Raw genomic sequence first — 26,480 nt, forward strand, 5'->3', positions numbered from 1 at the left:
TCTAAAGGTTTATTACGTCATTTGAAATTGTCGATGGCTCACAAAGTCAGAAACATTTAACGAAACACACACTTAAAAACGCACAAAGAAATATTCGAGCGTCAATTCGACAAAACTGTTCAGACTTCGTATCCCAGAATCCTTTGCGCCGTGACGTCGGCGCTCCTTGCCCATCGTTAGGCTCTCCCGGCATGCCTTTCTGCAGGGCCCAGAAGAAGACGAAGCAGAAGCGTCATGATGCAGTGTGTTTGTGGCTAACGTGACGAACCTTTTTGTTTTATTTGCGTTGAATAAAGTTTGAAACGTTCATGACGCTTCAGGGAAGCACTTAACGGAGTAAGCTAGCCAGCCAATGAGCGCTAGATAGCTAGCTCTGCAGCGGAGATTGGCGGTGAGTTGGGAGCTGCAAGCGCGTTGTTGTTGAAACGACTTCCAGTGCCGGGCCGCCATTTATCTCCGGCGACCATTACGACAAAAAAAAATGCCCCTGAAAGATAACACCTACGTGACGGGCTCTTGACTGACTTTTTTTTACGTCATTTGGAACGCTTAAAACAATCAACAGTCAACTATATCCGGTCGTTGTTAGCAAGGCGAGGTGACGGACGATCGGTTAGCAGTAGCGGTTAGCTCCGCACGGCTAACGACGTTAGCCCGCGCCGTCTGTGTGGGCTAACGTGCTAACGTCGAGGCTTCATATGACGGCTTTGCTTGCAGCAGCATAGTTTCATTTGGGGGAATCTGAACTGGTTCCACATTCACGCGTTCAGTGCGTGTTTTCTGCTTCCGGTTCGGTTCTGATCCAGGACGTGTTTTGGGCTGATCTTGGATTCACGTGTAAAAACGGGGTATTGATTGAGCAAGACTTTGGGAGCCTGTTTTGTTTACCTCAGAACAACTTGAGGAAAGGAGTCAACCTGATGTGACGTCATCTGTTACCCCGGGGGCATTTGTGTTGTCATTGTTACCCAGTTTCGTGACGTTTCACCCATTTGACCCATTTTCTGTGTTTCGTTTTTTATGAAGTAAAATCCCTGATTGTGCACGTTGCTATGGAGATTCAAAGGCTAAACTGGAGATAAATGCTGGAAATAATAACTCTTAAATGATATGTTTATTCATCTTTGTCCAAGCCTTTTCAGATGGAGGTGGTGGTTCTGTTTTGCTGGACCCTTTCTGTATGACCCTAACCCACCCTGTGACCCCCCTCCCCTCAGGTACAACAGAGTCAACATGACGACAGACGTGGGCTCTCCGCAGCGGTTCTTTCACATGCCGCGGTTCCAGCACCAGGCGCCGCGGCAGGTCTTCTACAAGAGGCCGGACTTCGCCCAGCAACAGGCGATGCAGCAGCTCACGTTCGACGGGAAGCGAATGAGGAAAGCTGTCAATCGCAAAACCATCGACTACAACCCCTCCGTCATCCGACACTTGGAGGTAAAGACGCCCCGGGCGGGCTGCTAACGGGGGCTTGGTTCTGTTTCGCTGGGGCCGGTTCAGAAGCTTCAGGCTCCGGTCGGCTTCGGATGGAGGAACCATTTTTTGTTTGTTCTCCAGAACCGTTCGTGGCAGCGGGACCACCGAGACTTCCGAGCCGTCCAGCCCGACGCAGGATGTTACAATGACGTGAGTAGCGGTCCCCGATCGGGGCATCTGTGCGGGGAGGAGCCAACTGGTGACTTTATTCAGCCTGTAAATCTGGAGCCCTTCCCTCTACAGCTGGTTCCTCCTCTGGGGATGTTGAACAACCCAATGAACGCCGTCACCACCAAGTTTGTCCGAACCTCCACCAACAAAGTCAAGTGTCCCGTGTTCGTGATCAGGGTGAGCTATTGATCTGTGGGGAAGCGTTATTTGTTGTGAATTTGATTAGCGTGTCGTGGATGTAGCTTGAACTGGTTGCGTCTGCTTCCCGTTTGTCTCCAGTGGACTCCAGAAGGTCGCCGTCTGGTCACGGGCGCCTCGAGCGGCGAGTTCACTCTGTGGAACGGACTCACCTTCAACTTTGAGACCATTTTACAGGTAAGAATCCACCTGTCTGTCATCCTCACAGCAGAAGTTCCTTTCTTTTGTTTTATTCTGCTTTCTGCTCTGTCACTGTTCGGGCACGAGTCAGACAAATGTCGGGGGGGGGGGGGGATAATCACTCGAACATGAGCTGCTTTCCTAAACGCTGTGTCGTGATTGAAATGCCACAGAACCCGGAGAATGTTCTAGATCCTTTTCTAGAACTATATAAGCTTCATGATCGCATGGACGAAGTCAAATCTCTCTGGGGCCGCCTCGATTTTAATGTTTTGGTTCTCCCGGCACCGTTTTTGATAAACAGAAATAATATTTATTGGCAGTAATTCTCTTTTTTATGGAAAAGCAGGTCACTTTAAGGAAGAATCCATGTCTTGACTTTAGCTTTGGCTGTTGTTTAATATGATATCTGACATTAGCGATGGCAGCGATGATGGCCGACGGGCCGGGATAGGTGGCTTAAGCTGACGTTAGCTGTGGTTGTTGTCGTTAGCTTTGATGGCTAATGTTAGCTGTGTTATCCAGCTTTGGCTGGAAGTGTCGCTAGCTGATGTTAGCTCTGATTCTAGCTGTTGTTATGCCATGATATCGGACTTTGGCTGCGGTAGCGGTCTATCTGATGTTAGCATTGAAAGCTAACAGGAGAGTTTTCAGTCGGACCGGTTCGGTGTCCGTTTAGCGCTGTTTCTGTACTGTGACCAGACGTCTCTGTTCTATGAGCTGTACTGACCCTCCTCCTCCTCCTCCTCCTCCTCTGTTCTGCAGGCGCACGACAGTCCGGTCCGGGCCATGACCTGGTCTCACAACGACATGTGGATGCTGACGGCGGACCACGGCGGCTACGTCAAGTACTGGCAGTCCAACATGAACAACGTCAAGATGTTCCAGGCTCACAAGGAGGCCATTAGAGAAGCCAGGTTTATACCCAATCTCCCATTCTCTGTAGTTAACCCCAGTGTGTTCTCGTTGTCAGCCATGCGGGGGCGCTCTGGCCACGTTCGGCGGTTGCTTATTGACAGATGTATGTGTGTGCTGTTGCAACACTGCAGCGATCTGTTGTCGATGTTCTTCCTGATGTGGCTGATGAGCCGTTTGTCTCTGCCTCTGCTGAATAAAGAGATCATTTCTTTTTGAAGCGGTTTGGCTAGGCTCAGGCTTTGACTCTGACCAATAAAGTTTTAAAATAAAGTGAATAAAGAGAAGCTCCTGCTCACAATAGGGGGTTTAAATAAAGTTTTTAGCTCCACATGCTCACGTTAAAAACCCCCACAGCCCTGCCCTAACTACTGCTGCCAATGTGACTGATGGGAGAGGGGTGGGGGAGACACATCCCGACTTGTCCACGGCACTACATATCCCATAATCCACCTGGGTGATGTTTCATTAGTTTAGTTTTATGTTGGTGTTGCGTGGCGACACTGATATTTCCAGGTCAGTTTTCGTAATGGCAAAACGTGTAATTATGGCCAGAATGATTTCATGACAAAAAAGCGTTCACGTTGTGCGTGTCCCTGTCGGTACCCAAATGTGGTCCAGCCCAGCCGGTAGCATTAGCTATCACAGCTAATACTACCCAGAGTCAGGCGTCACGGCTAACCTTGATTTCCTCGCCCGCCGGCTGTGGCGTTGTTTCCTCCCCGATCTTCAGGCCGTAGTTGAACGAGCGAGTTTGAATGCAAAAAACGATGACGCAGGAATCGGTCTGTCCTCCTAGACCTTCCACAGACCAATGGTTGGATGCCAACAATACGCTGAGCGAAGGTGCAGCTCAGTTCAGAGAGAAGGAAAGGAAATTAAAAGAGATGCGCAGTAGCTTCCTGTGTTTACAGGAAGCGCACCTGCCCGAACACAAACTGTTATCCAGCAGCAGAACGGCCACTTCCAAAGAGAATTTCTTGAAATTGCTCTAATTTTGCTTTTTAAACTGCAGTCTGGTTTCACAACAGCAGGGGGTGCTATTAGGCTACAGTCTGAACCAGAAATGACTTCATATTTGTTCACTGACCGACTGCTGTGAGGATCTGTTACTGTTGGGTTCTGTGTTTCTTTGCCCCCACCCGTGGGGGGGGGGGGGGGGGGGGGGTCATAACGCGCTTGAATTCAGAAGCTGGGATGTTCTGACTGATGCTTGATGTTTCGGCCCTGTCATGCCTGTGATCCTCCAGCAGGGGGAGACCGACCTCACACCGGCGGTTCTGCACAGGGGAGCGTCCGGATCCATTCAGTGACCGATGACTCAGCAGTTTTGATCTGCCCATTTTCAATCCTTTGAGTCATTAGATTTAATTTTTTTATTTTTTAGGTTCTACAACATTTATTTGGACATGAGAAATAATTAATTTAACAGGTTTGATTGTCCTTCCTCACTACGTCCACGTGTCTTCTCCTGGGTCGTCCTCTAGCCCTGTCCCCTGGCAGCTCCGTCCTCAGCATCCTTCTACCGATATCGTCCTCGTCTCTCCTCTGGACATGTCCAAACCATCAAAGTCTGGTCTCGCTGACCGTGTCTCCAAAATGTCTAACCTTCACTGTCCCTCTTATTGTCTCATGTCTAAACCAACCTGGTCCCTCCCAAGGAGAACTTCAGCATCTTCATCTCCGTCACTTCTAGCTCCGCCTCCTGTCTTTTCCTCAGACCCGCTGTCCCTAAGCCGTCCGTCGTGGCTGTCGCTCACGGCTTTTGCTATCCGTGCAGCTGGGTGTCTCCTCTGTACCTTCGGTTAACTTCAAAGATGTCGCGGATCTCGGGTGAGATCAATCACCTGATCAGATTTTTTTTCCTTTTTCCAGTTTCTCTCCGACAGATAATAAATTTGCCACCTGCTCCGACGACGGAACGGTTCGTATCTGGGACTTCATGCGCTGCCACGAGGAGAGAATCCTCCGAGGTAACGACGAGTAAAAAAAATAGTGAGAGATCGTTACTTCCTGTTTCAGACGCCAGAACCAGTAAAAAAAAAAAAAAAACACTTTAGTATCTGACGTGGACAGCTTCACGTATTTGTACTGAAATCGTGTGTAAAATATATAATTTTTGTACATTTATTTACATGGTGTTCTTTATATATAATAAAAGAAAAGTCAAAGCCGGACATTGACAAGTCAGACATAGTAACTAGTTAATAATGATAATGTGAATATCATGCAGGTCACGGTGCCGACGTGAAATGTGTCGACTGGCATCCCACCAAAGGTCTGGTGGTCTCCGGCAGTAAAGACAGTCAACAGCCAATCAAATTCTGGGACCCAAAGACCGGACAAAGCCTGGCGACGCTGTGAGTGTGGTCTGGAACCGTGACCAGATCGGATCGGTGGATCCCATTGGCTGACGTCTCATCGTGACCTCATGGGAGTCTGGCCCTTTGAGACCGTTTCCTAAAAACGGTTGTAATTGTTTCCCCTCTGCTCAGCCACGCCCACAAGAACACCGTGATGGAGGTGAAGTGGAACCTGAATGGCAATTGGCTGCTGACGGCGTCACGTGACCACCTGTGTAAGCTGTTTGACATCAGAAACCTGAAGGAGGAGCTGCAGGTGTTCCGAGGGCACAAGAAGGAGGCGACGGGTGAGTGGCGCGGGCCAATGAGAGCAGGGCTCCGGGGGGGGGGACCTGGAGCAGGGTTGGACATCCCGTTTGAACTTGTCTCCTGTCCTCGTCTCAGCCGTGGCCTGGCATCCCGTCCACGAAGGGCTGTTCGCCAGCGGCGGTTCTGACGGCTCGCTGCTCTTCTGGCATGTTGGGTAAGGAACCGATCCACAGGCCGGGATCGGGGACCCCGCAGGGCACCCAGGGTCAGGGTCTCACACCCACCCTGTTGTTGTTGGTGTTTCAGGGTGGAGAAGGAGGTCGGAGGGATGGAGATGGCTCACGAAGGGATGATCTGGAGTCTGGCCTGGCACCCGCTGGGCCACATCCTCTGCTCCGGGTCCAACGACCACACCAGGTACACACAACATGTACACAAACAGGGTGTATACATACAAGATACACCCACTATACACAAACAAGGTATATACACACAACATGTACACCAGATACGCACACACTATACACAAACAAGGTGTATACACACCTGCATACATTTCTACAACATTTAACCAACAATTACAGAACTTTATAGTTTATATATATTTATACAAGTACACAACATCCAGACATTATATATGCAAGATATATATGTCTCTAAAACATACACATGTGATGTATATGTAACATGCAGAATATATACCGTCATTATACATGTATAACAGTTTGTACACAACATGTATACAAATTCGTGTTTATTGTTCAGTAAATTCTGGACGAGGAACCGACCAGGCGATAAGATGAGAGACCGCTACAACCTGAACCTGCTGCCTGGGATGTCAGAGGACGGGGTGGAGTACGGTAAGCCGGAGGAGGACAAGAACCCTCCAGGTCATTGTCGTCTTGCTGGCTCAACCAGCTGTTCTCTGAATGACTGTTCCAGATGACATGGACCTGAACAACATGGCCTCCATCCCCGGCATGGGCATCCCCGAGCAGCTGAAGGCCGCCATGGAGCAGGAGCAGAGCAGTGAGTGTGATCCCGGAACGTTTCACGCGTTCCCGTTTTAAATGGCGGCGAATGTTCGCTTCTATGCCGATGATCCCGATGTGTTTGTGTGACTGTTCTACTTGTGTTGCTGTTGGTTCTTCTCGGTTATCGAGCTGTATTTGTTGCCTCCAGATAAAGATGCAGCTTCTGACGCGGAGATGTCCATCCCGGGTCTGGACTGGGGCATGGACGAGGTCATGGGTAAAGACACCAAGAAGGTTCCGCAGAAAAAAGTGCCGTACGCCAAACCGATCCCGGCGCAGTTCCAACAGGTGAACTCCTCGATGCGTGTCCAGCCAATGAGCTGCGAGCGGATGATCTCACTCGAAATGAGCTGAGCTTCGTGTTTCTTCATCTCTCTCTCCAGGCCTGGGCGGATAATAAAGTACCCATGATGCCCCCCAATGCCGATTTGTCCAAGGACAGGAAGGCGGAGCAGAAAGTGGACATGAAGAAGAAATGTCAAGCGGAGCATGAGCAGGAAATGGCGTCTCTGCATTACAACAACCCGATGCTGCTGGAGGTGAGACCGTCTGCGCTAGCTGCTGCTAGCTGCTATCCTATGCTACGCTACGCTACGCGCAGCATACAGGAGCCAGACGCACTGAATCAATCTGCTGCTTTGCCTTTGGCTGCAGCAAATGAAGATGGACCGGATGGACCGGATGGACCGCATGGACCGGATGGACCGCATGAGCACCGATGGGAACCTGGGCCCCCAGCAGGGACAGGGTGCTATGTCCTCCTTTTCCACCACTGGAGGCCCAGTGCCGCCTGGCCAGCAGGGCTTTCCACAAAACATGCCTTCTCAGCAAATGTCCAACAACATGGGGGGCCCCATGGGTCCCGGAGGCATGCAGTCTCCTTACATGGGGCCACCCTCTGGACCCCAGTCTCACCAGGGGCCGCCTCAGGACATGATGGGGCCACCAGACATGCAAGGAATGCAGAGACACACTGGCCCTCCCAGAAACATGGGTCCCCAAGGGCCTCACGGTATGGGTTCCAGAGGGATGCAGGGGGGCCCTGGTGGAATGATGGGCCCCCCTTCTCGAGGAATGGGTCAGAGGGATCAACAGGGACCTCAGGCTCAGGGGGGCATGATGGGCCCTCAGGCTCCAATGCAGGGTGGGATGATGGGGCCCACATCCAGGACACATGGCAACATGCCAAACAACTATGGGATGGGCAACATGCAGGGGGGCCCGGGTGGGATGCAGGGGCCGCCCGGAAATGTACAAGGACCCCACGGCAACATGCAGGGGCCTCATGGAAACCTGCAAGGGTCCCAAGGAAACATGCAGGGGCCCCCATATGGGCAGCACCACGTGAGTTCATGTGGTTTCCTGGGTGGTTTGGCCAGTGTACGAACGAGTTCTGTAACAAACCTGAGTTCTGCTTTCCAGGTTCAGAACTCCGGGCCTATGATGCACGGGATGGGACAGCAGGGGCCCAACAGTAAAGGTAAGACCCCTCGAAAAAAGCTCACTTTGAAGTTATGGTCCTAAAGATGAGCTTTGGCGTACCTCAGGGCTCTAATTTAGACCCTCTTTAATTTGAACAACATCAAGCTTTCATGCTCACCGTGTTACTTCATAAGCTGCGCGGTACAGCCGGTACTGATGGACTCGGCCCGCGATGAGTTCTGGTACCGGAAAGAACGTCTCACTTTCGTCACTGAATGGTCGACGTGGCGTTCCAAACTCAGAAAACATCCGATGGAATAAACCTCCATGAACGGACAACCCTTCTAACCCGAGGAAACGCGAAATATGTCAAGGCTGAGGACTAAAATGACCTTTGACCCTGAAATGTAGCACCTTCCCCAGGTGAAACGGCTCCGTGTTTGTCCGTTTGTCCATAGTAGGAGATGTTCTCTGGTTTTCATCTTTCATTCCTCTCACGTCTCAAGGGGACCCTCGGGGGCCGCCGCCCAACCACCACTTGGGCCCCTCTGAGCGACAGACACCTGGAGGACCAGAATCCGGCTCAGGGCCTTACTGGGGAGACAACCAACAGGGTCGTCGTGGGCAACAAGACTTTGAAGGTGCCAGGGACTACCACGCCAGAGATGAAAGCTGGAGACCTGGAACAGGATACCAAGGAGGAGGAGGAGGAGGAGGACACAGGGGGGGAGGACATAGAGCAGGAGGAAACTGGGGCCCCGATGAGAGGTTCGGCGGCGCAGACTTCAGAGGACGGAGAGACGAGAGGTGAGTTTGGATGAAACGTGGGACACGAGGTAGAACTTGAATTCCATCCGAACAGATGGAACTGGACTCGGTGGGTGTTTCAGGTTCAGAGGCCCCGGCCGGCCCGGAGCTCGAGGCTACCCCGATGAGTACGGGGCCCAGGAGGAGGGCTTCGACAGTTCAGAGGAAATGGGCCGAAGCTGGGACACCGGGGGCAGGGGGAGGCCACCTCGAGCAGGAGGTCCACCCCGAGCAGGAGGTGAGAGGAGCTCGACTCCCAAAGTCGACCCCGGTGAAATGTCCGCTCTGAGATTCTCATTTTAGCTCCTCCCTTGTCCGCAGGTCACGACGGTTATCGAGACGGACAGCAGATGCACGAAGGGTCATCTCCGGCGGGCCGCGAGCGCTCTTCCTCCCTGCAGGGGATGGACATGGCCTCCCTGCCCCCCCGGAAACGTCAGTGGCAGGAAGGCCCCGGAACCGGAGACCCCCGGGAGAGGGACTCAGCCGATGCGGACGGAGGTGAAAACCACAGCAGATTGTCATGACTGTCCTGCAGCGCCCCCAAGCGGCCACCATGCCGCAGTTCAGCCTCTTAGCATCACGGTCGTTCTCACTGGGCTGTAATGAGCTCTGCGTCCTGTAGGGGGCGCTTTTTGCTGCACTTTTATTTTTTTTTAAGTCTTTATGTTAATTTCATATTTTAGAATGTTTGTGATGAAACTTAAAATGTTTTTATTTCAGTATTGGAAACAATGTTTTCACGCTAGGCTAGTTTTCAGTATTACTTTGAAGCGGAGCACGCCGCTCTCCTGACACGGCCTCTGCTGCATCCCCTGCAGGTCGCCCCCCTCCGAGGGAGGAAGGGGGCTACGGTCCGTCCGGCCGCGGTGGACGAGGCGGCTGGGGCTCTGGAGGAGGGCCAGGTCCCAGAAGAGGAGGACCGCTGCAGAGGGGGTTAATGAGGGGGGCTGTCCGAGGCCGGTAGTCCCGAGGAAAGGAAACTCTCCAGACCATCCTCTTCTCCGGTCCACTCGTCCCTCCTGGTCCCCCCCCCCCCCCCCCACAGACCTGAGAGAGGAAACAAACTTTTAACCCATTCAGACCTCTGCTGCTGAAAAGGACGGCGGTTTCTGATTGGTCCATCAGCATCCTAGCATAACGCCGGACTTTACAGGCGGACGGACGGGAATCTGTCCCCACCCCACTGAAGCTCACATTTATTTTAATGTAAAATATCATCTTTGTACCTCAAGTCTGTTCATTTTATTTCACAGTCAACACTTTGTCGTCGGCTCTCGTTGCTTTTTTTTGTAAAAGATTTCTATGTTCTTGCGTTTTCACTGACTCCACTGAGGTGGACAATAAAGATTCACTCTTCAAAATCCATCGTGAGGGCTTAGTGATCAAATACTTGACGAGGTGCTCACTATTTATTCGGTTAAACTTTAAGCCCTTCTTGTAAATGTAAAGATAAATGTGGGATTTCTAACACGATTTTGACAAGAAAAATATTATTGGATCCAGATCCATATTTACACCAATAGTCAACCCGACCCCTCTACAAGATTACATTTTAGTTCAACCTTTCTGACAGAATGACAAGAGATGAAGCAAAAATATTTAGTGCTTTATTACTTGCACTCAAAATTATTTCCATGTCTCTCTCTCTCTCTCTCTCACACTCACACACACACGGAGTTCACAGATAACGTCCTTAATCAGCTGCCGTCCACCCTGCAAGTCAAGGGTCAGGGATCAAGCCACTCCACCTTGAAATCAAGAGACTGATATCTGTCTATAATCAGAAATGATCAGGCAGAACTCAACTCGGTCCTGATCCAACTCCTCATTGGCCCCTGGAGTCCGCGGGCCGCTCTTTGGGAGCCTAATGGATCCGCCTCGGGTCTGAGCCGGGTGGGGGGCTCCTCTGGCTTCGCACCCCCCCGGTCAGATCGGCATGCTTTTCCCAGAGACCGTCCTTTTGATGGCGGACGCCGCCATCCCCCCCACGAAGCGGATCCCGGCGCTGCCTCCGGGGAGCAGCGACACCAGGTAAACAACGATGACGGTGACCTGCAGCGCGGCCCCCAGCGCCGTCAGCACGGTGCTGTGGAGGCTCAGCGCCGCGTACAGGGTCCCCCCCAGGGCGCACAGGTACACCGCGGCGCCGGGAGAGGTCGGCAGGCCGGCGGCGAGCCTGCTGGGTCCGCGAAGCACCGCCACCGCGGCGATGGCGAACACAGAACCGAGCGACCAGAGCAGCGCGAACTTCCGGGCGTAGAGGAGCAGCAGCGGCGCGTAGAGCGCGGACAGCCCGAAGCACAGCGCGGAGAACAGCGCGCAACCCCCGAAGGCCACAAGCCGCTGCCGGCGGCTCATCCCCGGCAGACAAGGGTCCGGCTCGCCGAACCACGGCCAGGAAAAGCCGCCGTTCCCGCTCGAGCTCTGGCCGGACGGACTGCCGCCGCGGCTAACGGACCAGGGGCTGGACCACCGCCCGAACCAGCTCCCTGGTGCCGGCTCCGCGTCGCCCATGTCCACCGCGGTGCTGGAGCTGGACTGGGAGATGGTTTTAGCGCCGCCGCCTTTGGACTGGGCCAAATACTCCTGAAGTTGTCGGTTTAGTTCCGCCATGACGGGTTGAGCGAGCTAGCTAGCTAGCTGTTGTTGTCTGGACTTCTTCTTCTTCTTCTTCTTCCGGTTTCAACTTGTATCCTCCTTCCACCTCTGACCGTCCGCAAGCGCCCCCAACAGGATGCAAGCAGAATTGCTTCTCTAATGGCATCTGGCCTCCTGCGGGTTCAACGCTACATTAATCACTATTTATAACTTCATTACAGCGTATTAAAAAAAAATATATATATATATAATACACATATGTACACGCAAGTACCTGTTTTATTCTTACACATAAGAAAAATAAAAATGTTTTTCTTTAAAAAAAATAAACGGAAATATTTTATAAATAAAACTGAAAAGCAAGTAAAAGTGGCAGCAAATAATTCATAATGAATCTACAGATTTAATCTTGATGTTGGATCACCTTATTTTTGACTCCACAAAATATACTAATAATCAAGTAACATAATCAAATCATAAATAAGAATAAATAAATGACCGGTTACTAGATTGGGATGAGGCTCTATAAAAATTCACCTGAACGTAACATATGTGGAAAAAATAATTAATGGAGAAAATGAAAATGTATTTCACTTCTTTTTTTGTCCGTGACAATCATTTTGGTGTTTGTGTTTGTTTGTCTTCAGTTGTCAGGTTGTTGCTCTCATTATGGTAAAAGTCACATGACTTCAGTTTTCAGCTGTCAGACTAAAATAAATCCTTCATGTCATTGGTTGGCTGACAGACACACACAGCCTTCTATGGTATTATCAGTGTGTGTGTGTGTGTGTGTGTGTGTTTATTCAGCGCAGTGATCAGAGGAACACGCCGCTGAGGAACCGGACCGAGCAGCAGGTAAAACAGACACACACTCCTACCTGTGGTAACACACATTTTCAAATGAACCAATCACAGACCCCTTTAAGCACGGACGTATTCCTCGGTGTTCCTCGTCAGTCGCATCTAAAGTTGTACAGGAGAACTTTGAACAATTCATTCAGGAGTTAGCTAGCCTAGCTTAGCACAAAGAATGAAAGCGAAGGGAAACTGTTAGCGCAGTCTCCAGGGAAAAACATTTGTGTGTAGAATGAATCTTTTATTTAACAAGTGAAATAGATGATACTGTAGCATTGCTTGTGTACAGGGTACTTATTATTATGGGATGTCCATTGTCTCTTCAGTTAACAGCTGTCTGAATCCATCATGTGTGCGAACAGCTGGAGAGAGACACTCGTTGTTTGCGTGATCTGCCGTGAAGCTGCTGATTGGTCCGGCATGTTTTTTTTTTCCCGTCAGACTGACGGCATGGCGCTCTCTCAGATCACCCCCACCCTGTTCCTTGGCGCGGCCGACGCCCCCCTCAACGCAGCGTTGGTGTCGCAGAAGGGCATCACGCTCATCGTTAACGCCACGGTCGGCCACGCCTCCCCCGCCTACCGGGGCGTGGAGTGCGTGCGGGTCCCCGTTTCTGACCTGCCCAGCGCTCGCCTTGGAGACCACTTCGACCGAGTCGCCGGACGCATCCATAGCAACCGTGCAGGAGGCACGCTGGTGCACTGCGCCGCCGGGATGAGCCGCTCGCCTGCGCTGGTGATGGCCTACCTCATGCGCTACCGAGGCGTGACGCTGCGCCAGGCCCACCGGTGGGTCCAGGAGAGCCGGCCTTGCGTCAGACTGAACGCCGGCTTCTGGGAGCAGCTGCTTCAGTATGAAAGGAGGCTGTATGGGAAGAACACCGTCAGGGTGGCGGCCCTCGCAGAGACGCCGCCGCGACCTCTGACCCCGAGGACAGAGAGGTCGCTGGAACAGCAGAGAAGCTGGTTAACGCCGCTGGCGCCCAGGTCGCCTCTGGTGAGCCGGCTGTCGGTGAAGCCGCCAAAAAACAAACAGCGAAGAGGATCCAAATCCAGCAGCATCAAAGTCTGAGCAGGCTTCGTCGTCCTACATTACCCACAATGCAACCTGACAGGGCTACAGTTAGACATGCTATGTTTCTCACTGACGAGCAAGCTACATGAATTTACCAACTAGTCATGTGACATATTATTATTACCTATGTTAATTTGCTGAGACACTTCCTGGTGTGAGAAAAAGGGTTTAAGTTTTTTATGTTGTTGTAAAATGCACCTTTTTGGGTCCAGAATTTCTCCATTATCTCCTGAAAGAAGGAGTTCCCAGGCCCAGCGGGTTATTGACGATTTGGGACCTCGTTGTTGTGTGAAATACCAGAAACTCTTTCAGTTTAACTCAACAAAGTGTCAATGAATGTATTTGATCAGACGAAGAGAAGCAGCTGCAAAACTCTCAGCCACAGCAGGGTTTCAGGGTTTAAAGACAGCAAATAATTGTTTGGTTTTAATTTAGTTTGCTCGGACAAACGACATCTAAAGCACCCGACTGACAATGAATCCAAGAGTTCTGTTGCAGATGAAACAAAATAGCACGGCTAGCAGTTAGCTTTAAATGTTTTACCTGGTGTCTGTTTCAGCTTCGGACGGGCTGAGGTGACTCAGGATTCAGATGTAATGTCATTTTATGTCTCCATCTAAACGTGTTTTCAGATTAAAATATGGATTTCCTGTTTGTTGATGTTGGTTTCTCTTTTTTTATATTTGACTATAACGTCTATTAAGAATATGTGGGGTGTCTATTGGAAATAAATATTTCACCTGCGTTTCTCAGGTGTTTCTCGAATCAAGTTTAAGAAAAACAAGTGTTTGAAGTGTTACCTTCAAAATAAAAGCATATCTTATCTAAAAAAAAGATGAAAAGTATATTTAAGAAAATAGATTTATTAAAAAAAAATCTTTAAGTATTAAATAGCCCAGACATATTCTGGAAACATACCGAATTCTATATGAATTAAACCGATGAATGTAAAAGAAAATATAGGCAAAAACCTAAAATGTTCATATTTCAGTCATGTTTTTTCATCATTTAATTTAATGTGGGATATCAGTAAGGAATAATTAAATTTGATTATTTGCTAAACTTCTTTCGGTTCGCTTTACTTTTTAATTCTGTTAATCGAAAAAACTTGCGGGTTTCCAAAAAAAAACACCCTTTTATTGTGAAATTTGACACAGGAAGTCATCTTCTTAGCTTTGCGTGCTTTACGTCGGAGCAGTTCGGACAAACTCGGCTCGGCTCGGTTTATTTACGCCCCGCCCTCCACCGGAGCCGGGCGGAGATGAGATCCAGATCCCGCGGCGTTTTGGTGCTTTGGCGTCGGACGGGCTGGACGGAGCGGACCGGGAGACGGCGGGGACCGGGAGCTGCTACCGTACACCGGGATATCAGCGGGGGCTTTGCTGAGGTTTCGGAACCGAGAGGCCGGAAGCGGCACCGAGTGGTTCGTTGGAGCGGAGCCGGGCTGCGGTGGACCGCTGGCGGATCCGATCTGAGAGCAGTCGGAGAGACTCAGAAACATGTACCAGGTCCAGGTGAGCTTCACCTGTTTCTAAAGTGGATCCCGGAGCTCCTCCGGTAACGGGAACGATTCGGAACGATATGAAAACGTGTTTTTAGTGAGTCATTTAAATGTGTTCAAAACCAGCAGATATAACAGAAGAAACAATAAAACTAATTTTTACAATTTGTATTTTTTTTTTTATATTTTCCTTCTAAGATTTCCGGTAGTTTTCCCTGCGACCACATTAAATAATCAATAATTTAACCAATAATAATTTTTGTGTTGATCAAACTGTCAGACTGACTGGATTCATTGTTCAGTTTAATTAAACATCAATAAATATTGTACAATTCTCCTTAAATCCAAACAGGAAATGGATTGATAATCATAGAACACAGTTCTATGATTCTATGCTAAGTAGCAAATTTAGAGAATTCTGAGTTGTCTTTAATTTTCTTAGTGATTTATTTATTTTTATTAGATCTAGTATTAAAACAAAGAAGCGACCAGAGGGTAGTTAAGATAAAAGGGGTTTTGGAAAAACCTCGACTCTTCATCCATCTTCCTCTTTTTACTGTCTTCACTTTTAACTCAATTAAAGACACAAACTGAAAATCAAAGGCAGGCGACTCAAGGATAATAACATGGATGCGATCGGTATTGCCATTATTGCTGATCGATAACTCACCGCTGTAAAATCTGATTGGCTGCTCGTTTTTCCTGAAGCATGATTGGTTTTCTGGTGGAACCAGTTGTTTGGGTCGGATCTACGACTTCCTCTTGGTGACTAGTGAATGTTTATTTCTTATTTATTTGCTGTCGCTCTGCTCTGCTGTGATTGGTTCGGCGGTTTATTTGTCTGTTAGGTCTTTTTTTTCTTTCATCTATTCTGCTCTTTGAAATGAACGAAACACGAGAACGTCCAGATTTGTCTCCGCCCTCCGTACCGGCGCCGGTTTGAAGTTCTTCCTGCTCTTTAACTGATGCTTCTGAAATAGCGATTAGCTTCAGCCTCTCGTGCAGGTAGGAGCCGAATGGACGGACGCTCAGGTGACCAGGAAGCGTCTCTTTCATCCTCGCTTTGTCGCTAGCTGAGGCTGTTTTTCCAACTCCAAAGATACAAACTGAACAAATCTGAAGTGATGGAGCCACATTTGACCTTTAACACCAAACAAAGTTTGATAGCGGAATGCTAACCTGCTAGCACCCTGAAGTACGTTTTTTTTTATTTTTGCTGAGCAATCACCATCTCTCTCTCAGTGTTTGGCCGTCCTGCTCCTGACGGCTCGCGGTGACGATGGCTCCAGCCGCCGTCGTCTCGCCCTCAAGGCGCCGCCTCCTCTCGCTAAGTGCCGCGCACGAGGGCGCGACGAGTGCGGCGCTCGTCAAAGCGCTCGTCTGACCTTGTCCGACGCGAGGTCACGGAAGAACTGGACGTCTTTGGTGAAGAGCCTGAACGCAGCAGAGCGTGTCTTTGATTACAGAGCGAAGAGACGGCGGAGGTGAGGACGGAGGGACACGCCCGTCCTTCTGCTACGACACGAACGAAGGACAGTGAACTCACCGCAGAGACTCAACTGTCCTCCTGTCGTTAAGGACAGTGAACTCACCACAGACTCTAAACTGTCCTGAGCTCCTTGGGTTGTTTCGTTCGTCCCGGCATCGCCGACTCATCTCGTCTCGACTCCGACTCGACGTGAAGGTGCAGCTATAATCTTTAAAAAGTTTTGCTGTCCCGGTCAAAACGGAGTAGAAGTCCGACTCGGCAGGTCGTTTCTCCTTCGTCCCGCTGAGACGAGAACATTCCCACCGTCCCTCCTCAGGACGCCGCAGAGATCAGCATCCATCCTGGCATAAATAGCTCTGCAGTGATGGATGCAGGTTGCCCGGGGGGGGTCGGGGGCGGGCTGCTGGGGATTTATTGCAGGAGAAATGACTTTGCTGTTAAAGATGGCGAGGTCGCCATGATGGCGTCGGTGCTCCGTTAACGAGGGCTAACGCTAACGGGGCGTTGACGGAAGGTGTCTCTGTTCCTATTGAGATTGTAACTGCATTTAATTCTGATGCTAACTCCTACTAGCCGCCTTTAAGACGTACAGTTGGGCGTGATCAAAACGTCCCGCCCCCCCATCCCGCCCTGTCCCCTTTGATCCCGGCTTAGAGGCGGAGCGACAAAAAAGTCACGCCATCAATTTACACGGAACGGCGAGGGGCGGCAGCCCTGCCTTCATCCGGGGAACTGAACCAACAGCCACGAGCTCAGCGGGACGATTGACCTTTGGTCTCCTGGGCAGCATACGTGGACGCGTCAGTGCCGCGGTTCTACGGGGCCCCATTGAGGCCCGGCTCAGAGGGGACGGGAGCCGTGTTTGTTGAGCTCAGCTCCGCCGGGACGCTCCGATGGAGGACTGTTAGCTCAGCACAACAGCAGGTTATTTTTAGTCCGACAGTATCTCCACGCACACTCTCTCTCTTTCTTCACAGCTGGGCGACCAACACTGTGCCAGAGTGGGTAAAATAAAAGAGAGAGAGCTCCACTCTGTCGGCTTTAGTTTGACCAGCTCTCCCGCCGTGACGGTGCAGGGTGACATCACCAAAACGCACCGAAACCCGTCGGTGACGGCTGAGAACCAGAACCAGAACTAAGGTTCAGGTTCCAGGTTCTCGTCTCGGGGGGGGGGGCACCAGGCGGATGTGTTTGTTCGTTGATAAACCCGGCGAAGGAGGAGCGCTTTTATTCAGAAGCGTCCCGATGCGGCGCCCGTCCGTCGGTCTAATAATAAAACCACGGCTGATGTTTTATTGATCAACTTGTCCCGCCCGCTGCGTCCAGCGAGGCGGATTCACTCCATCAGCACCAACGGACGCACCGTCAACGCTGGCTAACCTTGAGGGAGTGACCCGTCCGGCCTGGCGGCGGCTCGGACTCGCCTCCGGAACCCGTGGCTGCGAGGAAAATACGTATTCTGGTGTGCTAACCGGATTAGGTCGATGTCTGCCGGGACGCTTTTAGTGTAAACGGATTAGAAGCAGTTTGTGTGAGTGTGGGGGGGGGCAAAAGTCACGAGGTCACGTGACCTCTGTTCACTTTGTGGATCCGATCCTCCTTCATTGATCCTCGAGTCTGTTCTCATCAAACAGGATGCAGGTGCTTGCAGCTGGACGTGCTAGCTGTTCGTAGCTTCGGTAATTAGCATCAGGTCAGATTGTTGGAAGACCTCATCACGATCGCCCTTTGTGTTAACTTTTGGGATTTCGTGGCGTCTGCACCAAACAAACGATGCGAACGAAAAGGCCTAGCGTAGCAGCGGCTAACAGTTAACCCCTCTGCAGGGCGGCGCAGGCGTAGCATTAATACTGCATGCTGGAGAGACTGGAGGATCATGGAGCCTAAATGTCCCTCGGCTCCTCCTCCAGCTGCTAAGTGCTCCCTGCTGTCAGAGCGAATACCGTGTGTGTGTGTGTGTGTGTTTATGTGCCCAAACCATTAGGATTTTCAAGAATATTCAAATCACTTGGTTGGGGGCGGAGTGCGGGTCGGCTCCTCCCTCCTGGGTTGGGCTCGCTGGGCGTTGGAACATGGCGGCGTGTAGGGTCTGCGTGAGGAAGATGAGGGTGGGACGGTAAGAGGAGCAATGAGGCGTGTAGAGGGAGACGGATGAGGAGGAAGCAGCTGCCAGGAGGGAGACGAGGAAGGCCAAAGGAGGAGGAGTGTGGATGCGGTGACGGAGGGCAGGTGGGCGGCCGTATCTTTAGATACTCCGGATCTAGAGCCTGGTTTTTCTAGAATATCTGTCAAACCGATAAAGATGCCAGATCCAGATTCTAGGGGGCGGGGCTTCATGGTGATTTATGTTGAATTTAATTTAACACAAATTAAAACGGGAGTCTTTTTCTTTATTTTCCTGGTAATTATTTAGCGCTTATAAATGATGCCACTTCCTGGAGATTGTTTCCGTCAGCCGCAGAGAAATGAAAACCTCCGACTTTATTTTGAAAGGACTTGACTGAATGAATGAACCCTGTCGATCTGCCTGTTGTAGGGGAAAGGGGAAAGGGTCGTTGCCATGGTGCTGAAGGAGCTTCCTGGTAAAAAGGCCTCCTCAGAAGGAAACCCCCTCTTCGCCGTGACAACCAAGGTTGGCATGACGACCACGATTTATTTTCTTTCTCTTTTTTCTTTTTGCATTTTTAGTTGTTGCTTGTTTTGCTAAAACCTCAAATCTGCAGCTTCGTGCTTTGACGATGGATGATTACGTCAAAAAAAAGAAGTTAATAATCGTAAATTTAAATTCAATTCCTTAATGTTGTGGTATTTTGATGAGCCCTGGATGCGTGTTTTGTATGGCTGAAGCAGGTTGTTGCTAGCTTAGAGGCTAAACACGGTGTTCTAAGCTACGCTCTATAAACAAACGCGACTCTGAGGTCGCGTTTACAGACCGTCCGACTCCAACCTATTTTTGTTGTCGGCTAGACAGGTGCATCATAAAATTAGAGATGCTATTTAAAATCATATTTTTATGTTTTCTTGTTGTTTTTACGCACTGAGCGAACAACAGGTATTTTCTCTGAGTAGAATTTACATTTTTTTTAAAGAGCCTTCGGCGGAGGTTTGAGCTTTACTTCTATTTGGTAGAAGTAAATAAAGAAATGCTTTGTTTTCATTCCTGGACTCTATTTTCTAAATGAAACGCTTATTTTCACATCCGGAACCTGCAATGATTCTTATTAGCGTTGGTCCAAAAGGAACTCCGTAGACTTTGGATCATCATCATCTGTCGAACGCGACCAAATGAATCGTGTCTGTGCCGTAAGATCCTCCTTCTGCTTTATACGTCATTAGCGTTAGCATCATGTTGCGTTACCTGTACCTGCCACGCCTTTCCTCTGTCTGACGTCTTTATGTTAGTCTCTCTGGCCTGAATCAGGGATTCCAGTCTGGATGTTCTGTTTTTGCACGATGGAGCTGTTTTGCTCTTTCACAGGATTAAATCCAAGCATATTCATCCGACATGTGGACACGCGGCGGCTGTGTGGATTAGGATTAGCGAGGCAGACACACACTCGCACAGATTTGAGATCAGATTAAATCAGACCTCATATTGAAGCAGTGAATTAAATTTTGTTCTATGTCCTACATTTCCCAGAATGCACAGCTAGCAGCAGTTTGTTGCCATATAAAGGGGACTTTGGGCATCTTGGGGAATAAATATTGTTGGAAGCGTCCCTGCAGGTTTGAGGCGAGGCGGCGTCCGGCGTCCTCGTCGTGCCGGAGCAGATGTTTGCCGAGCTCACGGTCGGCTGCACAGGAAAATCACAATCATTGCTCGAGGTTGAGATTTTTTTCAACGTGGTGGTTTTTTTTAATGCTGCATTGGCTCCAATTCAAGATAAATGAAATTAAAAATATGATGAAACCATAGTAATCAGTTGGGCAATAGTAGACTTTTAGTTTTTGGAAGCCAGGATGTAATTAAATGTTTCTTCATAGCCAGATTTTGTGTCGCATAAACCTCTTTCACCCACGAGTAAGGGAAACGGGGACTGATCCCAATCCAATGTACCGGTATTGTTTTTAGTCTGTAGTTTTTTGGGTCTGTAGCTTTGATGTTTTTGGTGTTTTACATTGTAGTTTTTGGCCGAGCTTTCGTGTCTTTTGTTTGTAACTCTGGTGTTCTGTAGATCTTCAGGCTCGTCTCTTCAGGCTGTGCATTCTGCCTTTCTTTGGTTTGCAGCTGGTCCGGGAGCAGCAGGAAAGTCGACCCCTGCTCAGCCCATCCATTGATGACTTTCTTTCCGTGACCCGAAGCGAAGCCTCCTCCACCCGGCCCCTCACCTCAAACACAGCAGGTAAGACGGCCGCTGATTATCCCACCTGTGCCCCATCCTCAACACCTCAGCAGGGATCCTCCTCTGCTAATCAGCACCTCCTCTTCATCGCTTCAACCTGCTCAGGTGGCTGCTGAAGTCATCCTTTTCTTTCTGCTCCACCTTCCATCCTCCCAGATGGAATAAAAATAAACATTATTTCAGAAATCGCTTTGCTTTGCATCTTCATTTCCTCTCCTGAAGAAAGAGACTGCTCTTTTACCCTCTCTGATCTGTTTGTTCTAACTTTGTGTCCTTGGTTATCCCTCCGTTCTCCTCTGTTCCCATCTGCTACCTCCAGCTCAGCAGGTATTCCAGCTATTAATCAGCACCTCTGACCTGCTTTCTCCTCCTGTCTGCTCCGTCCTCCGTCCTCCCATTCATTAGGAGTCGGAAAAAGGCTCCATGCTTTTTTTTCTTCTGTTTTTAGACATATAAATGTCAGAAACTGAACAACTGAAATTACCTCCGTTGGAGTGCATCCTGATTCCCAGTTCGATGACATTTAAAGGGCACAGTTTAGACTGGATATAATACATTCACTCATCCGTTATACGGTTAAACAACGCAGGAGCAAATATACGATTTAAGGACGTTCGGTTGCAGGTCGTACAAAAAAGAACCTGTCGTCTTAAAGTTCTGTCCACAGCTCTGGACTTGGTGGACCTCAGCGAGCCGGGAGAAGGCAGCGTCGGCAGTAATGGTGGTCGTCGTGGCAGCGGCATCAAGGAGCAGAGGAGGAGTCCTCTTCGGAGGAAGGGCAGCTCTAAGAGCCCCCGACATCGAACAAGACCCGACGAGACGGAGCTGATCCAAGTTGAGGTGGAGCGGCTGCCTGCAAGTCCCAGAACGCCTGAGAGGATCTCGCTGGACTCGGGTACTGCGGGCTAAACCGCTTCAGAGGAAGCACATGATGTTTATTAAAGATGATCAGTACAATATAACGGGCCTTTGACGGAGCCCTGAGGAATCCCGCAAGTCGGCCATGTTGCTCTGCTGCGGCGTTCATTCGCTTAAAAGCTCTGAACCCACAAGACGCTGACTTTAATCTGAGCTTTTACTCTGATGACTCTTTTACTTCCTGTTTCAGGTTTAACACCAGACTTCTTCCTGTTGTTGTCGTTGCCAACAGTCAGTCTGTCGTCTCCTCTGGACAAATGGGATGAGGTGAACCTGGACGTGGAGGACCGGGGACGCAGGAGACACGAGCAGAGATGCACGTCCCACCACTCCTCCAGCGAACTGCTGTGGTAAATCACCCCGTAAAACGCCGAGCGTCTGTTCAAACGAGTGATGGAGTCGGTAGCCAGACGGCGCTACCCGCTCGGATGCTAATCTAATCTAGCGGCGGTTGCATTTCCTTCGTCAGGTCTGCGGAGTTCAAAACGGATCCTCTGACAAAGAACTCCTTCGACGTCCACAGCTTCGATGACCTGGACTTCACCTCATCGACGCAGGTCGGGCGCCGTCTCCCGCCTCGGCGTTAAGCGAGGAGTTCGGGGTGCTTGGGGAAATCTTTAAATTCACGAGGCGTCTCGCTGACGGCTGACCTTTGTTGTCTCTGTATGTCCAGGACTGCGGGGCGTCCAGACAGCGCAGACGGACCCGTTCCCTGTTGGCCAGGAAGGAGTCTCTGGAGGACGAGTTTGTCCGGGCGAAGGCGGCCGTCGAGGTCACTCGCGTGAAACGCGCTGACGAAGCGTCCCCGTTGCCCCCCCCCCCCGGACGTTAGGAAGTTCTCGCTTTCTAGGGAACCGGATCGCCGTCCTCGTCGGCCGTTAAATATCGGTTTCATTGTTATGCTGCCGATCAGAGAACATTCGGAACAGACTCAGGATCAGATTTCAGACGGGACGGGAAAAATGAAAGCGTCCTCGGATTGGCCGGAGTTCGATTCCAGCGCTCTTGTGTGATTTGGTTGTTAACAGTTGATCAGTGGCAGATTGATCCACCCCCCCCCCCCCCCCCCCCTCATCTATCGTGGGCGTTGGATGTGATTGAAGTGCAGACTTTCCTTTAATTCGAGACTCCTGCTGCGTCATTCTGCTCTTCAATCAGCCCAGTCGGCTCGGTTCAGCGATCCAGTCGCAGCGCCTCCTCCTGATTAAAAGCTTTTCATCGCCGCCACCGACAGTTTCAGAATTTCACCGCCGGTATTTCAATCTGTGCCTGAAAGGATTGTCGAAACCAGCGGCGCAGAAAAGTCATTTCATTTGAATTTACAAACCAAAGTGTCGGAATCTGCTCGTCTTTTTATCCTAATCCTGAAACCAGAACCCGTCGTAGATGCTAGTTAGCATGATGCTAGCAGATGAAGCAGGGGCGTGTTCAATGATCAAACAATTTTTTTAATCCATATGACATCCCATCATTCCTGCGGCAACAGGATAGCTTATCAGAATTGCAGCAAGTCAAGAGGATTTGGAATCGAAACTGCGACTCCCAGCATGCACCACACCCAATAAACAGCCAATCGCAGAGCTTCACACCGTGCAGCCCGTTTTAAATCGGTTCGCCCTCATTCGCGTGCGCTTTGGCAGACTGGTCACCGAGTCACCCAGCTGCATCATGGGAAACGTAGGACCCCCGTGTTCATGAGGTTGCTGCTGCGTTTCAGTCGGATACGGAGTTCTGGGATAAGATGCAGGCCGAGTGGGAGGAGCTAGCCAGGAGGAACTGGCTGGAGGAGTCTGAGGAGCAGAGTCCGGTCCCGCCCACGGTCTCACCTGCTGAGAAAGTGAGTTTAAAACCTGGCTGTGACCTTCGACCCCCTCCATCTTTCATACTTTGATGGAAACCCAATTTTTTTTTCTAGTTGAGGAGGAGATAAAGTTCCGAGTATTAGGGATTAGAATGAGATGAATGTTCGCCAGCATTAATCTTTAGTTTAAACGTAATCCTGCAGTAATCCCGCCTCCGCTCAGGTGTGGCATCGACATGTCGACATCTGTGATTTCATTACCGGTGTGTTTGCTGATTAATAACATGATGGTAGAGAAAAATCCCCATCTGTTCCCGTCTTTATTCTTCTCCATCCTCATTTCTTCTTTCATTTGTTTTTATCATAAATCAAATCTTCCTGATGCAATTCGAATGGAAAGTGTTTTTATCCGGACGGCCCCGGTGCAGCGTGATGTGTGTGTGTGTGTGTGTGTGTGTGTGTGTGTGTGTGGGCGGGGGGGGGTTATATCTGCAGCATCAATAATTCATCTATGGATGTCTTTCACTTCCCCCGAAGCCGAGACGTTCCGGCGCCATCGAGCTGTCCTCAACACTTCCTGCACGGAACGGTTCACCTAAGAATGAACGTCCAGCCGTCGTCGATCCGTGATATCTATCGGATGCCGTATTGATCCGTTTCGTGTTTTACGTTCTTTCTGCGCAGGGCTACTTCTTCAGCAGCAACAACCCCTACGGGGACCGGCCCAGCGCCTTCGCCGAGGGCCAGGAGAAAGCTCGGGACGGGGACCTGAACGCCGCCGTCCTACTGCTCGAGTCCGCCATCCTCCAGGACCCCCAGGACTCGGAGGTGAACTTCTCCGGGTCGGGTCGTCCGAGCCGTTCTCGTGCGCGTTTACAACTCTTCTTTGTGGGTTTCTCCAGGCCTGGCAGCTTTTAGGGACGACCCAAGCGGAGAATGAGAACGAGCAGGCCGCCGTCGCGGCGCTGCAGAGGTGAGACGGCCTGTCGGCGGCAGAGCCGCAGGAACGGTGGCGTACGTGAATATTCCACTTCCTGCAGGTGTCTGGAGCTCCGCCCCAACAACCTGCCGGCTCTCATGGCGCTCGCCGTCAGCTTCACCAACGGCGGCATGCAGTGGGACGCCTGCGACGCCCTGCGCCGCTGGATCCGCCACAGCCCCCGATACAGACACCTGGTCCTGGGCGGCCGGAGCCCGCTGCGGGGCTCCCCGGCCACGCCGCGCAAAGGCCCCCGAGCGCCTGTCAGGTAGGCCCACGCAGCAGAGCCGGCGGTCGCCGTGGTCGTCCGTAGGGACTACACTACCCACGAGTCCCGGCTGCGTCACGCGAACGTCTGCTGTGCGTGCAGCTGCGAGCTGCAGGAGGTGCTGCTCCTGTTCCAAGACGCCGCCCTCCTGAACGTGGATCGCGTGGATCCGGATCTGCAGACCGGACTCGGGGTCCTCTTCAACCTGAGCGCCGACTTCAACAAGGCTGTGGAGGCGTTCACCGCGGCGCTGTCCGTCAGGCCGCAGGTGCTGCTGCTGCTGCTGATGATGATGATGATGATGATGATGGGTGGTCCTGGGTGTGGTCTGATGATGTCATGGCTGCCTTCAGGACTACCTGCTGTGGAACCGTCTGGGGGCGACGCTGGCCAACGGAGACCGCAGCGAGGAGGCGGTGGAGGCGTACACCAGAGCCCTGGAGCTGCAGCCCGGATTTATCCGGTCCAGATACAACCTGGGGATCAGCTGCATCAACCTGGGGGCCCACAGATGAGTCGGATGACCCGTCGCAACCTTGTCCCGGTCCCGGATGACCCGGTCCCTGTCCCGGTTTGACTTGGCCCTGGTTTTTCGCCCTGCAGGGAGGCGGTCAGTAACTTCCTAACGGCTCTGAACCAGCAGAGGCGGAGTCAGCGCTGCAGCCAGCAGCAGATGTCGGCCAACATCTGGGCCGCCCTGAGAATCGCCGTCTCCATGATGGACCGACCGGAGCTGTTCCAGGCTGCCGACATCGGGGACCTGGACCTGCTGATGAGGGTGTTCGATGTGGGCGACGTGTGATAGCTGCCCCCCCCCCCCCGCCGACGGCAGGTGGTTTAAAACCAAAGAGACGACGATGGAAAGTCAATAACGCCACAACCCTTTAGAATCCGGGTCAGAACGGATCCCGGGAGCCACGTTTTTTCCCGCTCCGCGATTCACGTTTAAAATCCGGACCTTAAAAGCCATTCCGAGTTTGAGTTCACGCTGTGATGTCACGCTGTGATGTCACAGCGTAGCGACGCATCAGTCAGTTAAAGCCCCACAGGTCAGCGTGACATTCTGAGGGCTACGAGATTCTTTAGAGATTCATACATTTATTTATTTTATTTAAAAAAAAAACATCCGCTGATGAGCTGAGGATTGTAGTACTCTGTAGTACTCTGTAGTACTCGCACTGCTGCCTGTTCTCAGGTGTCGAATGGAAACATGTCGGCTGTTTCGTCTTTGTCTCTGTCGTCCTGTCCTGTGGCGCTGTTTTATTCTGACGGGTGTGTTTTCTCACTTCCTTCCTGTTGTTGGCTCTCAGGTAAATCGTCTTGACGACGACTCGAACCCGTCGCGGTTCCTCTGCTTCAAGCACAAAGCCGAGAACGGCTTTAGTCCGATAGCATCCGACATCAAAGTCCCATTTTAACCTGAATATCCAAACTAGTAAAACACAAGTATATACAGTATATATATATATATATAGAGAGAGAGAGAGAGAGAGAGACATAATATAGTCGAACTCATTAGTTTATGAAGTACTTTAAGGGATGCTTGAGTTTGGGTTTCGTACCAGAGGTTCATTTAAACAGCAGAATGACTCAGCTGAAGCTGAAGCTGACGGCTGCTTGCATCATCCTAGACTAGACTAAGATAAGGGAAAAATCACTTTAAAATCACTTCTAAATGATGTCTCGCGTTTTGAAAAGATGAAATGATCATCAGCGCTCCGACGCTTTACTCTGCCCCCGCCCGATGCTGCTGTTTCCGTGTACAGACGATAATCGCATGTAAACCTGACGCTTTAGAAAATAAAGAGCAGATCATGCAGAGCCTGAAAATCTCTC

The 26,480-nt window shown here is 50.7% G+C and overlaps 4 protein-coding genes across 4 annotated transcripts; 3 read left to right on the forward strand and 1 right to left on the reverse strand.

Annotated features, from left to right (window-relative positions):
- The first annotated feature begins 212 nt into the window (after positions 1 to 212).
- On the forward strand, positions 213 to 10,284 carry wdr33 (WD repeat domain 33). Its single transcript, XM_068748592.1, has 21 exons — positions 213 to 391; positions 1,218 to 1,437; positions 1,558 to 1,626; positions 1,720 to 1,824; positions 1,927 to 2,022; positions 2,791 to 2,942; positions 4,816 to 4,913; positions 5,174 to 5,300; positions 5,436 to 5,590; positions 5,688 to 5,766; positions 5,859 to 5,969; positions 6,318 to 6,412; positions 6,495 to 6,581; positions 6,735 to 6,874; positions 6,970 to 7,125; positions 7,241 to 7,930; positions 8,009 to 8,066; positions 8,515 to 8,815; positions 8,899 to 9,053; positions 9,137 to 9,316; positions 9,637 to 10,284. Exons 2-21 carry the CDS (start codon positions 1,234 to 1,236, stop codon positions 9,780 to 9,782), a joined length of 3,204 nt encoding a protein of 1,067 aa, XP_068604693.1. The 5' UTR covers positions 213 to 391; positions 1,218 to 1,233; the 3' UTR covers positions 9,783 to 10,284.
- A 154-nt stretch (positions 10,285 to 10,438) lies between these two features.
- Positions 10,439 to 11,431, reverse strand: sft2d3 (SFT2 domain containing 3). The gene has a single exon (XM_068749204.1). The coding sequence runs from the start codon at positions 11,429 to 11,431 to the stop codon at positions 10,745 to 10,747; it is 687 nt and encodes a 228-aa protein (XP_068605305.1). The 3' UTR covers positions 10,439 to 10,744.
- A 788-nt stretch (positions 11,432 to 12,219) lies between these two features.
- Positions 12,220 to 13,993, forward strand: si:ch1073-184j22.2 (dual specificity protein phosphatase 18). Its single transcript, XM_068748721.1, has 2 exons — positions 12,220 to 12,271; positions 12,713 to 13,993. The coding sequence occupies exon 2, from the start codon at positions 12,722 to 12,724 to the stop codon at positions 13,340 to 13,342; it is 621 nt and encodes a 206-aa protein (XP_068604822.1). The 5' UTR covers positions 12,220 to 12,271; positions 12,713 to 12,721; the 3' UTR covers positions 13,343 to 13,993.
- An 851-nt stretch (positions 13,994 to 14,844) lies between these two features.
- pex5lb (peroxisomal biogenesis factor 5-like b) lies at positions 14,845 to 25,462 on the forward strand. The gene is given in 14 exon segments (XM_068748536.1): positions 14,845 to 14,859; positions 18,872 to 18,967; positions 20,564 to 20,678; positions 21,334 to 21,573; positions 21,829 to 21,946; positions 22,066 to 22,153; positions 22,270 to 22,368; positions 23,314 to 23,433; positions 24,082 to 24,225; positions 24,300 to 24,370; positions 24,438 to 24,644; positions 24,747 to 24,912; positions 24,998 to 25,159; positions 25,252 to 25,462. Coding segments are annotated over 14 exon segments (1,836 nt in total). The 3' UTR covers positions 25,447 to 25,462.
- The last annotated feature ends 1,018 nt before the right edge of the window (positions 25,463 to 26,480 follow it).

This window comes from Brachionichthys hirsutus, chromosome 15, assembly GCF_040956055.1.
Source record: "Brachionichthys hirsutus isolate HB-005 chromosome 15, CSIRO-AGI_Bhir_v1, whole genome shotgun sequence".
NCBI lineage: Eukaryota > Metazoa > Chordata > Actinopteri > Lophiiformes > Brachionichthyidae > Brachionichthys > Brachionichthys hirsutus.

What these genes read in the sequence shown, in the direction of transcription:
- sft2d3 (XM_068749204.1), bottom strand. Translation starts at nt 11,431, where the DNA reads ATGGCGGAACTAAACCGACAACTTCAGGAGTATTTGGCCCAGTCCAAA.
- si:ch1073-184j22.2 (XM_068748721.1), top strand. Translation starts at nt 12,722, where the DNA reads ATGGCGCTCTCTCAGATCACCCCCACCCTGTTCCTTGGCGCGGCCGAC.
- wdr33 (XM_068748592.1), top strand. Translation starts at nt 1,234, where the DNA reads ATGACGACAGACGTGGGCTCTCCGCAGCGGTTCTTTCACATGCCGCGG. An exon ending in TCCCGGCGCAGTTCCAACAG is followed by an intron (nt 6,875 to 6,969) that starts GTGAACTCCTCG and finishes CTCTCTCTCCAG; the next exon opens with GCCTGGGCGGATAATAAAGT. An exon ending in ACAACCCGATGCTGCTGGAG is followed by an intron (nt 7,126 to 7,240) that starts GTGAGACCGTCT and finishes CTTTGGCTGCAG; the next exon opens with CAAATGAAGATGGACCGGAT.